This window comes from Crinia signifera, chromosome 2 (assembly GCF_055691185.1).
Source record: "Crinia signifera chromosome 2, ASM5569118v1, whole genome shotgun sequence".
NCBI lineage: Eukaryota > Metazoa > Chordata > Amphibia > Anura > Myobatrachidae > Crinia > Crinia signifera.
In genome coordinates this window covers 97981397-97996635 of record NC_139218.1, presented here as the reverse complement: position 1 = coordinate 97996635, position 15239 = coordinate 97981397, and the positions used below count along the sequence as shown (strand labels likewise).

General features: G+C 42.0%; 1 protein-coding gene across 7 annotated transcripts in view; it reads left to right on the top strand.

Annotated features, from left to right (window-relative positions):
* The window catches only part of MID1 (midline 1), a 352642-nt gene that overhangs the window by 241603 nt on the left and 95800 nt on the right, over positions 1-15239 (top strand). For 6 of the 7 annotated variants that reach the window (XM_083172594.1, XM_083172596.1, XM_083172597.1 and 3 more), the window contains exon 2: positions 7565-8283. The exons of the other annotated variant lie outside the window; for it this stretch is intronic. In XM_083172594.1, the coding sequence (XP_083028720.1) occupies positions 7621-8283 (663 nt within the window). In that variant the 5' untranslated portion in view covers positions 7565-7620. The remainder of the gene's footprint in view (positions 1-7564; positions 8284-15239) is intronic. 7 annotated transcript variants of the gene reach the window in all.

Genomic DNA, 15239 nt, shown 5'->3' with positions numbered 1-15239 from the left:
TGGTGTGTACGGGATGCGGTCATTTGGTCTACTGCATTATGGTAGAAAGTCATTAGGTCGAATCCATTAGGTCGACATGCTAAAAGGTCGACATGACTCTAGGTCGACATGGCAAAAGGTCGACATGATTCTAGTTCGAAAGGTCATTAGTTCGACAGGTCATTAGTTCGACAAGGTCATTAGTTCGACATTGTCTATGTCGACATTCACAAGGTCGACATGGAGTTTTTCACTGTTTTTTGAGCCAACATGTGCCGACAGGCGGTATTTCATGCCCTACCATCCACTAGGGCGTGGTGGGAGAATAAAATAGTGTGCCGAGCGTAGCGAGGCACCGTGCCCGACGCATAGCGAGCGCAGCGAGCGATGCGAGGGGATGCAGTGCACTTTAAACTGTGTCCATGTCGACTGTGTTGACATTCAGGTAAAAAAACAGTGAAAAACCCCATGTCGACCTTGTGAATGTCGACATAGACAATGTCGAACTAATGACCTTGTCGAACTAATGACCTGTCGAACTAATGACCTTTCGACCTAGAATCATGTCGACCTTTTCCCATGTCGACCTAGAATCATGTCGACCTTTTAGCATGTCGACCTAATGGATTCGACCTAATGACTTTCTACCATAATGCAATAGACCAAATGATCCCAACCCGTGTGTACATACTTGTACAATTTAGACTACATTACAATTTCCCCGGAGGAAACCCACGCAAGCACTGATAAAAGGTTTATTAATAATTGTAATGGTTTTTTAAAATACATCATTTTGGGGAAAAGATAATGCCGTAAAAGTTACGGGAAAAAATTATTGACCTATTTATTTTTTAAATACATATGAAAACTTAAAAAAAGTTGTGCAATTAAGTAAACATATACATATGTGCGAGTATCTCTGAAGAGGTTAAATACAATCCCCTATTTTACCAACTCACCAACTGATTGAGTTTGGTAAAATATACATTTTTGTATAATCAATGTATTCTAGCATAGTTGTCACTGTTGCTATTACTGTATGTATAGCCTAACGCATTCCATCAAAGTTCACAAGTAGAAATCTTGCTATTCACTTGTCATGTGACCTTATGGTGTTAATGATTTTATTCACAGCTTTTAAACAGATGTGTAAAAGAATCTCTGAATATCCGCTAATTTTACATAACCAGATTAGGGTGATACCTCTTTGTATACACATCGCTGTGGGGTCTAGAACAAAGCAAATGTGCAGTTCACAGGCCAAATAAACTTCACCAGCTGTAGCTGAGGAAAATGTCTTTGTTTAAACAAAGCCCATTGAAATTGTTAGGATTTATTTTTGTTTGAAAAACTGTGATGCAGATTTAGGACAAAATAGCACCAATCTGCTCTTTGGGACAGCTGTGTTTATATTTACCTAGATAATTGTGGACGGAATTAAAGTTATTCAGTGACCGGAAAGTAGTTATTCCTTTGGTTACTTTGACATTATAGTAGGATTAAATTGCAAATGGTTTATGGAATTTTTAATATTATGTTTTGTATTTAAATTTTTTTGACTATGTCTGTACATCCTTTTTTTTTTCTCTACCCTTTGAATTATATCTACATAATTATGTGCACAACCCCAAATATCATAACAATCACTCAGATCAGCCAAGGTCCTGATGTGCCTGATTAATACCCCTTACAGAAATACCGCTCGTGATTTTAAACCCGGCACAGTCCTGGGTTTTTAAAACTCCCGGGTCAGTTGCAGGACCCAGGATTTTACTCAACTAAAATCCAGGGAATAGCCTTTCAGACATACGCTAGTCCCGGGATGATGCGCATACATGTGAAAAATCCCTGGATTTCCGTGTATGTCTTAAAGGGGTATTTGAGACGCATATAGTGCTAATATTTCTGTAGTTATGCAATTTTTTTTTTTAAATACTACGTACTACCAGTATTTGAAAAGTGTTGGAAAATCTTAAGTGCATTCGCCATTGTGTATGGCATCACTAACACTTGTGAAGGGGTTCGCGATCCCTGTGCATTTCGGGGAGGAGACTGGTAGGTGATGGGGAAAAGACCCTTTCATTGATATGTTTTTAGAACAGTTCTCAGTCACAACTTTACTGCATCAGAGACCATGTTTATCTGAATTTAAGGAGAGTAGCTAGAGTAAACCTTAGGCTACCGCAAATTTTGATGGTGCAACCATTGTTACATTAATGTTGAAATGTTTACATTCTCCATCGCAATTGCACAGACCGCGAAGTCTGAAAGTGGGCTTCTCAGCGATCATTCAGTCCATCGCACAGTGACAAACAGAGCGAAGGCTGAGATTAGTAATCACTGCGTTATTACCAACCATCTTGGAATCAAGCCCTTTGTACGCTAAACAGTGAGCTTACCTGTAGAAGCGGGAACATGCAGTGTATGCAAAAAACTATGGGTGCAGCTCCACAAATCAGCACCTGTACTGCAGGCATACTGTTTTGCTCTTTAGTAAATGACCCTTAAGATGTCCAATGTGTTTTTGCTATGATTTAATGCTACATTTCTTAATAATCAATTTGTTCATATTATTTATATCGCAGAGAATATAACACATTTTGGGTCCGATTCAGGATAGTTCATAGCGCTCAACCCCTTTTCGGCGGACTCTGAGGGAAAGAAAAGTCAGTTTAGAAATCATTCGATGGCTGGTGATCACCGAATAATTTCCCTCCCCTTCAGCTGCATGTGAGGGGATGTGTTCAGGTACATCCTCTCCCATGTTGCCTGGGGGGACGGGGAGTCATTCGGCCAGGCGCTGTTTCAGCGAACAACCGCTGCTTAGCGAGCCTTGCTGAATCAGGCCCTTGGTGTATACTATTAGCGAAGTAATTGAAGTAATTCCTCAGTGACAGCATATTATCTACTCAGTGCCCTAATAACTGATGGGATAATATTTACTAAAAGCAACAGTTCAAATGCCAACAGTTTTTGGGCATTTAGATTCACAGTTTGTAATGGTGAATTTGTTTAAGGGCATGTCAAAGTGCAAGGGTTAAATAGACAACTGATTTTTATACATGTGAAGTATAACCTTTCAATTTTTTAGCTAAAAAAATAAAAAAATTAGAGTAGACCTTGGCTTTACCACTTTTAAAGTAAAAGTGGTAAAGCGGGCTGTTTTAACTGGAATAAGCCCTCCATTTTGGTTCTAAGACTGTATCCAATGTGTGCTGGTTTACACACTGTAAGTCTCCAGCGATAAGTAATAAACGGCCTGATTCAGCATAGATCAGTACTCAGAGAATTTTCGATCTGTTCGACCAAACAAATGCACATGCGCAGCATTCCCTTTGCACAAGCGCAACGGCAGTTAGCGTTTGTAAAAACGCAGGCGTGCCAAGTTGTTTTTTGGTTGGGTCACTGAAGTCAGCGATGGCCACTTCCAGACTGAGGGCAGGATGTACTAATCTGAAAATGCGGTAAAACCCCCGGTTTACGTCATTTTCATATCTACTAACACCCGGCCGACGCGTCACTGCAGGGCAGGGTGGTGGCGATACCCTATAGAAGCCTATGGGCTTCTATCGCCGTCTGCCGCAGCCTCTACCCTCCCTCCCCGGCTTCCGTGCTGCTCTTCCTCCCCAAGCAGCATGTCACAGCCAGCCGTTGATGGCCTTCCGGCTGCAGGGGGAGGAGGAGACGCCGCATCGCCAAGGAGGTTATTGGGCCCCCCCGCAAACCACATTACAGGTATCGTGGGGACCTCCGTCACCGCACCGCGATGCCAGCCGCATATGTTAGTGGAAGCCCTAGACGCACATAGCGAAAAAACTGAATGATGGTTCAGTGTTTGCGAATGGATCTGTTGGGATGCATTTGCAGTTTTGCTAGGGGCGGTTATTCTTTCTGTCTGGGTGGCGACTTTTCCATCACAGGCAACTGCTGTTTCTTTGACTAGCGATCCATGATTCCTTAATTATTATGTGTTCTTTACTTGTTGGGACTCTCCTTTTGCGTCATCACAATTCCTCACCCCCACTGCCCAACAACGCAATTTACATTATTGCACTGCACTGAGCAGAGCCATGAAACGTTTCACCGCAGATTGCTCTATAAGCAAATAGTAAAGCTGGATCTGAGATTCTGATTTATTCTGTGACCTGTCTGGAGGAACTCCCCAAAAATTCTCCCAGACATTCCTGGAGAGCAGGCAAGTGTGACTTGTTCACTGTACACTGAAGCATGCCTGGTTTTTTTAAAGGTTTTTTCCCCCCTCTAAATATCAGGTGACATTATTTTTACAATATAAACCGTTAAATTCAGAGAAAGCCATGACTCTTTTCTTTTATGTTATTTAGGGTCATTTTTACCAGGCTTCAAACTATTCTGTAATGCTTTCAACATTTTTTCCTCTTCTCTTTGTGTAACAGTGTTGGTAGTAAAGGTCTTTGGGTGATGAATCAAACTATATTTAGCTCTACAGTTTCTGAGATCTTTTGTATGTTCTTTGAAATCCTTGTTGGAAAAAACGAGATATCTATACATATATTAAAACTGAAAGGGTTGTATATGTACATGTTTTTTAAAAGAAATATACTTCTAGGGACTGTTTCTGAACTATAAGGGAATTTCTTTAGTTTTTCAGTATTTTTGTTTGTCTAATCATTCCAGCACCACCTAAAACTACTAGATGAATTTGGATCGTATTTTCACTAGTATATTGCTTAATGATATACTGTAGAAAGAACAGGAGCTATGCATTATCTCAATGTGACACTGGGGAGTGGAGCAATAAAGTAAAAAGATCTACGCTTGACACTCATGCAGGCTCCAGTCTAGTAAGCCCGCTAGAAGCAAATGCTTCTAAAGCTAGTCTTCTCCTTTGTGATTGCCTCTGTGTTTTTGCATGTGTGAGAGAGAGATGTAGTTTCACTCGCTGCCAACAGATGGCAGTGTTTCGTAGACACACAGACACTAGACACAAATTACACAGATAAAGCAGCACTCCTCAATCAAGAAATTTAATAATTTTGTGCCCTCCAAGGTACACCAGACAAATGGCCCAAATATACAGTGAGACGATGGTGGAATTCACAATAACCCGCTCAAGAGTTTGGATCGGCACTCACACAGACCACTGTATACTGCTCTGGTGACATCTGAGAGAAATTTGTATAGATCCAGTGTGTAGTTAGTGGCACTCCTAGACTGAGGTAATGTCAAATCAAAGTGACTTTATCGAATATTCTCTGTAAAGCGCTGCGGAATATGTGTGCGCTATATAAGAAACTGTAAAAAAAAAATATATATATATATATATATATATATATATATATATATATATATATATACACGTGATTTGAGTTAGGCAGCACTCCCGGATTTTAGGGAAGCATGAGTGACGGGCATCAAGGTTTACATATATTTATTACGCGCATATATAGTAACCTTTTATACTGGCAGTTAACTTACTGTGCATCCTGTTGGGTGCCTTTGCTGTTCAATACAGACTTCCAAGGACAGGCACGGCACTCCCACTTCTCTTAAAACCCACTGGGTATTTATTAGAGAATATGAACCTTTAGATATCCAATACACTACTGCAGAGCCGCTATGTCAATGCAGTCTTTCTGTGCCATGCAGGGCCCCTTACTTACTAGGGCAGGAACACAAATAGTGCAAATATCATCCACATCTTCCAAGGTGAAGCTGCCAAATCTTGAATCTTACACAGTTATTTAGTATACAAAAATAAAGCTACTAGACCACATAGCAACAATACAACATAATTTTATGGTTGTGTATTATCTTGACATCAGGGTGCGTGTAGTGCACAGGCACCTCAAGTACAAAATAGCGGACTTAAGGAGCGAGCAAAACCATGGGCAAACACTAGCGTGTGTATCTGTGTAAAATATATATATATATATATATATAATATAAATATAAATCTGACTACATATCAATCACTAATCAGGCAGGTTATCTTAACTTGTAAAGTATAATTTTACATGTCAATCCAGTAGATGGCATACCAAGTATTATATGGCAATAATGTCTTTGTAAAAGTAGCTCTACTTAGCATCCCTATGAGCAAATTTTTTTAACACGAGAGCTGTCATTACTAATTTTCTTAGTTGTTCTTCTGCAAGTTTATTTTCTCTTTACTAAATCACTATGGAGGGCAAAGCAGTGTGGCTGCCATGCAGTCTTATGCTCACAAAACCCCAGCATGTTATGTGAAGGCAGAAAAAAAGAGAAGGAAAAACAGAGCTCGGAGAGACATTCAAAGCCTCTCTGCACGCTGTAATATGTGGCATACGACTGTTGTTGTCATGTTAGTCCATGTCGTTTTATTTCAGACAACAAGGATTAATAATGTAGTATCACTGTTGACAAAATACTTTAGGTTAATTAAAGGGTCCAGTTTATGTTCCATAGAGCTTCCTCAATATAGTTGTAATGTGTGCAATATCATTTAGTGAATGATACATTTTTCGAAAGTGCTTTATTCCTGTTAAAATCTATTTTTTTTTTTAAGCAACTGTTTCTTTACAAAATGATTTAATTGAATTGTAGTGGTCATTGAGTAGACAATATTTGTTTACAACGCTGTTCTTAATGAGCATCAGCCTAAATGAACTATAGTTTTTGTTTTGTGCGTGCCATGTCTCATTGCACCCCGGAAAAAAATGAGGAGTTCTAAGAGTAACTTTAGAGTGTAAAGTGTTACAGCTGTGTTGTCTGAAACTGTCCATTCTCATGAAACACAAAGCCAATGCATGTGGCACTCTGGGAAGGTACATCTTAGTGAGTGTGAAACATCGTTTCTGCTTCACCAACCTGTCTGTCCGAGGCAGCCATGTGCCTTTGACAAGAGCAGAGGCACAGAGAGCTGCGTAGGGCTAATCGACAAAGCCATTTCTCTCTCTGGCTCTCTGTCTCATACTGGAAAGTGTAGCAGGAAATATGGCTTCTGTTATTTCATGTTGCGCTTCTCACACAGCTTGGCACAGCAAGTCAGACGACTTAAGGATTTCTGTTTGACTGAGGGCTATCCAGGTGTAATCCGAAAGGGGTGCTGTAGTCATGGGAAGCTTTTTCATTATTTATAGAGGGGTAGTTTTCAGTGCAGAGATTCTAATTTACACTTACGATATGTTGAGTGGGAATACATTTATGTTGCCTGTGTGTGCTCCTCTGGGGGCACTGCCAGGAAATTGCTTATGGAAGAATGCACAAAATTTCCTTCATCACCTGGTAAAACTTTTTAGTATTTATGTCAAGTCTACCTGACTATTTTTATTATAGAATACATCGCACATTTTTAGTTTCTTTATAACAATATTTTTGATGTTTTTTTTTCTGTTGTACTAAACATTAAGATGACAGCGGTGTTATTACACATAGATGTATAGGACATTGTTCTCTTATCCAGTTAATGAATACAAGCTTAGGAACGATAACAAAAGTTAATTGCTTTCAGAGTAAGTGGCCATCAGACCTACAAAATAATAATGTAATTGTACCGCTAACAAGTTGACAACTAACCATGGTTGACCCCTCTTGCCTAATCAAATTATATATATTGTTCTTCCAGATAGCTGATCAGCTTCCCTGGATTTCGCTGACGACACAGGAAAGCTTTGCCTGAAGATGGAAACATTGGAGTCGGAACTGACCTGCCCTATCTGTCTGGAACTATTTGAAGACCCACTGCTGCTGCCTTGCGCTCACAGCCTCTGTTTCAACTGTGCGCATCGCATCCTGGTCTCCCACTGTGCCAACAACGAATCTGTAGACTCTATTAACGCCTTCCAGTGCCCCACCTGCCGTTATGTCATCACACTCAGCAAGCGTGGCTTAGACGGACTCAAGCGGAACGTGACTTTGCAGAACATCATCGACAGATTTCAGAAAGCATCTGTGAGCGGGCCTAATTCCCCTAGCGAGACACGCCGAGAGCGGGCATACGATACCAACAACAGCATGACATCGAGTGAGAAAGTGCTCTGCCAGTTCTGTGACCAGGACCAGGCACGAGAAGCCGTAAAAACATGTGTGACATGCGAAGTGTCTTATTGTGAGGACTGCTTAAAGGCAACTCACCCAAATAAGAAGCCATTCACTGGCCATCGTTTGATTGAGCCTATCCCTGACTCACACATCAGAGGGCTAATGTGCCTGGAGCATGAGGATGAGAAAGTCAATATGTATTGTGTGACAGATGACCAATTAATATGTGCCTTGTGTAAACTGGTTGGCCGGCATCGGGATCATCAGGTGGCTGCTCTCGGTGACAGATACGACAAGTTGAAGGTAAGAAACTATTTTTGGTCACCAGATGGCAGATAACACCCCCTCCCCCATTCAGCCCACTCCTACAAACTCACGCACCGTTTTCAAGTGGATAATATTGATAATCACATAAATTGAGCAAAACAGATGGTTAACCATTTTCAAACCGTATTTGGCTAAATGAAAGCTTAGGAACAATATCCTGAAGGGGTTACGTAAGTATTGTCTTAAGCTGAATCTAGAGCGCATATCTATTTTGCATAGCACATTAAAAGATTAACATGTTAATGTACAGTATATCCAAACATTTAATATGTATCATCAGTTTTGAACTTCTTGTAATGTCTGGTGGACATAAATGACTGCTAATATTATAAACGTTTCCTCAGTTTGTTGCATTAGCTGAGTACTGATGTAGCTATATGGATTGTCTTATTCATTCCTTTACATACAGGTGGAACCTTACAATCGGTGTATCAGAAAGGGTAGCGTGAAGCGGTTTTTGTGATTATTTCAATTAATGTCATATTTTCTGTATAGCAATCATCGGAAATTACAGAAGCACATTTTTATGCTGTAAATAATTGTCTGGATTTTGGTTTTATTCCTGAGCGTCAGACTCTGTTAATTACTTACACTCTATCAAAGTAGTGTTGCTAATTATTTTAATAGTAGATCATCCTTCATTAGACAGGGAACAAAGAATGCCTGTGTAATCTTCCTTCTTTTTCCACAGACGGAAAGATTCATTATTTTAGTTCGAATACCACAGCACTTGCCTGATTGAGTCATGTAGAATAAAAGGAGATGAATGTGTGCACAAAGTGCTGGCTGTCCCTAATTCTGACATGTTTGAATTCACTCTGTATATAGAACAGCTCTTGTCATAAATTATACTTTTAGAGACATCAATTAAAATGTAGACGGAGTTTACATCGTCTTTCGCTGCTTTGTATAGGATTAGTAAAACATATGTTGCTCATTTCAGAAACCCTACATGTCCCGCCACCTTCTATAAATAAATAAACTTGGTAATTTCATAGATAGCATTAGATTGTTATGCTCAACAGTCACCCCCAAGGGCTGGTAAGCAAGGAAAATATCATGTTACTTGTGGCAAGCCAGTTCCTCAGGGGTGTACACATGGGGAGATTTTGACTAATGGACAATTTTGACTTAAGGCCCATACACACTTAGAGATTTTCATTTCAAAAGACTTTGCCAAAATCTCTGAAAGATAAATCTTTCACCAAAGTAGTGCGTACACACTGAGCTATTTTCCCCAAAGAGCTAGAAATTTTCAGGAGGCGAAAGACTTTGCTGAAAATCTTTCATACAAAAAGGCTATTTACATAATGGGCGGGGTTCGAAATCCAAGGGTGGGAGCAACGGCCCTTTTATTTCAGTGCATTTCTGTTCTTGGTGCCTGATTGAAAACTGATCGCTGGGCTGCATATATTCAGAGCCCAGCGATCAAGTACACGCCGCCCCACCCGGGGAAATCCATTCACATGCGCCAACAATGTATAATCTATTGCCATAATAAGGGTTACCACCTTTGTTTTGAAATATTCTCTTACAGTGGCCCACTCCTTAACCACCCACTGCCCGCCTCTTGATCGGCCTTATAGTGTTTTTTTTTTATTATCTTTGCTAAAAAATCTATTTTGCGCACCGTAATGCCACTTACACATTATGCCACACATTGTAATGCCCATTACATGTTATGCCACACATTGCGATGGCCATAATGCATGCTATACACCGTGATGCACACTACGTCACATACCATAATGCCCATTACAGATAATGGTACAAACTGATGCCCATTAAATATTATGCAACACACCATGATGCCCATTATCACACACCGTAATGGCTATTACATATGCCACATTAGTGCCGCTTACCTACATGTTAATTGCTGGGGTAATGTATATATTGTTAGCCTGCGCTGGCAATGTATACATTGCCGCCATAAAAATTATACATTGGTGGCCAGTGGTGCCAGTAATATATACATTGCTGGCATGTGCCAGCAATGTATATATTACGGGTATATATATATATATATATATATATATATATATATATATATATATATATATGCAAAAACAAGTATCCTTAAAGCGCTGATTGTCTGTAGATCACAAATATCCTCCAGGAGATATTGATTACAGGCTTGTGCTGCACTCCTTACACAGGGCTCTTCCAATTAGCCCAAGCTGCATGTGTAGAAAAGAAAGAAAGGAGGCGCACCATAGTGTAGTATTTAAGGTTTTAAAACAACAATCCTTTACTGATGGATAAAAAACACTCACAAGAAAAGATGTGCTATATCACTATAACACAATTTTCGCATAAAACATGATAGGTATATCACCGCATTGGTAGCAGACACGTTTTTTCTTGTCAGCCTTGCTCCTGGACCCCGCTGCGTCACAGCGTCACCGCGTCACAGCCAGCGTCCTCTCAGTTCCGCCCAAACGCGTTTCGTCCTATAGGGACTTCGTCAGTGGGTGTGTATACATATATACTATACACACACACACACACATTGGTGCCCAGTGGTACCAGTATTATATAGATTGCTGGCATGTGCCAGCAATCTATATATTATTGGCTTATACATTATGCATTGGTGCCCAGTGGTACCAGTAATATATAGATTGCTGGCATGTGCCAGCAATCTATATATTACTGGCTTATACATTATGCATTGGTGCCCAGTGGTACCAGTATTATATAGATTGCTGGCATGTGCCAGCAATCTATATATTATTGGCTTATACATTATGCATTGGTGCCCAGTGGTACCAGTAATATATAGATTGCTGGCATGTGCCAGCAATCTATATATTACTGGCTTATACATTATGCATTGGTGCCCAGTGGTACCAGTAATATATAGATTGCTGGCATGTGCCAGCAATCTATATATTACTGGCTTATACATTATGCATTGGTGCCCAGTGGTACCAGTAATATATAGATTGCTGGCATGTGCCAGCAATCTATATATTACTGGCTTAAAATCTCATCCATGTCCGATTGCGTGCAAATGTCAGCCGGGGGCGGGGCGTTCCTCCGGCCTGACTCTGTGTGGCCTGGCCGGGGAGACTGTCGGGCGCAGGAGCGGAGCGTGGCAGTGTGGCGGCGTGGGAACGGCGGCGGGGTGAGTATACACCGGTGGGGAGACGGGGGGAGGAGGCGACGGTGAGGGCGACAGGGGGCGGCGGCGGCGGGGGGCGGGTGCGGCCGGTCAGCTGGGCTGAAAGTCTCTCATCTTTCAGCCCGGCTGCCATACACACCTGGCGATGATGGCTCAAATATGAGCCATCATCGCCAGACGTGCTGGTAAAACCAGCAGACGGCCCACTTTGCTAGCGATGATGCGGGAGCGCGCATCATCGCTAGTCGGGCATCGGTGGTCCATACACACTTGCCGACTTTAAGCTGAAACTCGCTCAAAACGGCTGTTTTGAGCGAGTTTCAGCTTAAAGGCCCTTATTCTGAATCGTGCGGTACGGCCCGCGTGCGGCCGTACCGCCGATGTTTTCAGTCTGCACATGCGCAGAGGTCAATCTGCGCATGTGCAGCCCAATTCGCCGCAGACGTAGTTCGTCCGCCGCAAAGGGGGCGTATAGGGGCGTGAGGGGCTTCATACCCTCATTTCCCTATGCATACGCCCCGCGTTTCATGGGCGTTCCCATGCAAACGCGGGGCGTATGCATGCTAATGAGGGTATGACGCCAGTGATGGGGGCGGGAAGCTGACGTCGCCGGATGTCAGCTCTCAGCCCCCATACAAGCTATCACACGGACGATTGTCCGTGTGGTCTCAGCTTGCGGGACCTGGTGGGGCGTGCGGCCCTGCCTTCGATGGTCGCCGACCATCGAATGCAGGGGGCAGCTCCCACCATGGTGGAGGCGTACGCCCCACCATTTTCTTGCGGATCGCCAGCCGTCCGTGTACGGACGGCCGTGGCGATCCGTATCGTGGGCGGGGATTGGTTTGTGCGGCCGGAGCACCGTGTGCGGCTCCGGCCGCACAGATCTGAATAAGGGCCAAAGTCGGCAAGTGTGTATGGGCCTTAAGCAATTTTGGGAGAGATTTTGGCTAGATGCACTGGAGATTTTGACTAAGCGATTTTGTCTAAGTAATGAAAGTCTATGATCTTGTCAAAATTTCCTTGCCTGCACAGGCAATCTATACTAAGCAATTTCTGCTAGGCAGTATTGACTAAGCAGGAGAAAAATAGGGAGATCTCGGCTAACCTTCTAGGAGATTTTGACTAGTCAAAATCTCCTATTAAAAGTTCTCCGTGTGTACACCCCTTTAGAGATAACCATTGATTAGCAGACAGCTGCTGCAGAACCACTTAGTCCACGTCCACCCTGAGTAGAAGTTACATTCCTTGCTAAAGGGGTGTACACACGGAGCGATCCTTCTAAGCGATTTTGACTACATAGTCAAAATTTCTTAGAAGGTTAGTAAAGATCTCTGTCAAGGTTAGACAAATCTCCCTATAATATCGCTTAGTAAAAAAGAGTTGGAAGGCAAGAATGTTTTGACTAGATCACTGGCTGTCTAGTCAAAATCACTGCTATTCACTGCTGAGGGAGATATTCACTAGGCGATCTGCAATGAATACCAACCAAGTATGTTAATTCTAGTATAGTCAAAATTGCCCATGGACAAAATTGCTTAGTCAAAATCGCTGGTGCATTTAGTCAAATTGCTTAGTCAAAATCTCTGTTGTATCTAGTCAAATCGCTTAGTCAAAATTGCTCACTAGCAAAAATCGCTCCATGTGTACACCCCTTAAGATGTTCTGCAGCAGATTTACCAACACAACTGTCCGCTGAGTATGGTCTTAAGTGTGTTATTTAACCTATTACAGGCAATATGATAAAATAGTTCCAAAAGGGATCACCAAACAGACTCACAACACAAATAGAAAGTAACAAAGTTCAGTAATAAAGTTTTTTCAAAAACCCTTCCCCAAATGACTGTTATGCTGTGTACACACGGGGGAGATAGGGGCTATAATCGCTGGGAATATGGTCGGAGGCGACCATATTGCCAGTGATTGGGAGTGTGCCCCGGCGATTAATCGCCGGGTGCGCGCTCCCGTTTTCTGCCCCATTGTAATCGCTGGTCGCAGGAGCTTGCTCCTGCGACCAGCTTATTACCTCTGCGGCACCCCCAGCAGAGGTTCGTTTTCAACAGCGACCATCTCTGATCGCTTGTTGAAAAGGAGACACTGAGCAATATATTGCAAGCAATATATCTCCCCCCGTGTGTACGCACCTTTAATGACAGCAGGTCAAGTATGTCAAGAGGTGGTTAATTCAAAGAAATCTAAGAAATGGAAGAGATGGAACTTACAGTATAGTATCATCAGCTTATTAGTGTCAACAAGTAATAGAATTGACCAACTTTCGAAACTTCTTACCTTAACCTTTCCATGCCTGCAATATACTTTGATTTTGTCAGGAAAAGCCCAGTTTAAGATGCTTGTCCGGCTGTCCCACAGTGAGCCCACCTTCACCTAGAAGTTATTGCTATGGCCTTAGTGAGTCTCTGACCATGGTGAGTAAGATCTACATTATGAGGGTCTTTTAGAGTAGTGGGTTGGAGTTGGCCCAGCTCATTGTTATGTGACCATGTACCCCAGTCAGAAGAGGTGTGGCCATGTCCCACTTAAAAAAATGCCAATGTTATGAGGGGTAACTGGGGGCAGGAAATGAGTAGAATATTATTGGCTCTATACTTTTCTAGCTTTATATGAGGGCTTATCCTCTGTGCATGTTATTATTATTATTATTATACTCGGTACTTATGAAATATCTGGGCTCCCGTTTTTCTTATGAGACCGTGTCCCCTCACGGGGCTCGCTGCGCTCACCACGCTTCGGGCACGGTGGCTCGCTGCGCTCTCCACACTATATAAAATCAACTCCATGCGTAGTTGGATAGTAGGGGTATGAAAAAATGGGGTGCATTTAACATGGGAGCCCAGATAATACATAAGTACCTACTTATCCTTTATTTATATGGCGCCACAGGGGATCATAAATGAATAAGCAAAACATGAAACCGTGACTTATAGTGAAGGCAATAAAGGACACGTACAGGGTACATAAACAAAGCTGCATCAGCAGAGGGCACTAAAATAAGTATACAGGTGGTAGAAAACCGCAGGATTTGGTGCCCCTGAATATAGTTTAGGTAAGAGAAGGCAAAGCACATGAGGGAAGAGGGCCCTGCTTGTGAGAACTTAAGGTTCCCATACAGTGCTGCAATGTCGATACCTGCGAGCCGCCAGGACAATTTGCTGTGATGGATAGCATGCTTCCCTTCTCCCCGTCCGGCTTGCTGCTGGGAGGTTGGGTGGTCGGCTCAGTGTATTTTTGTACTGTATTTTTAGTTTATAAATAGCTTACATATTGTTGTTTTTAATATACAAAAGCAGTTTTTGCCCTTTATTACAAAGCTAATTTATATAATTGGTAAACGTAATCAATGTGACGATGAAACGGAAATCAATGTGCGCTATTTTTCTTTTATTTATTTATATATTTGGTAATATAACTCCTGTGTATTGACCCTCAGTTAGTTTTAGATAAGACTTTTAGATACTATTTTCGAGATAACTCCACCCAAAGCTTAAAATTGAGGTTAGTTGGAGTTTATTAAGGTGTACCGTATTTTTCGGACTATAAGGCGCACCTAACAGCCTTAAATTGTCATCAAAATAGGCCGTGCGCCTTATAATCAGGTGCGCCTTATGTGTGCACTGAGTTTGACTGTCGGACCATTTCCTGCTGACACGGGACGTAATACGTACACTACGTATTACGTACACTGCAATGACCCCAGACAATGGCACCAGTGAAGAGACATGCTGTTTTAGCATGCGCCTTATAATACAGTGCGCCTTATGGATGGGTCAAGTACAGAACTAGAACCATA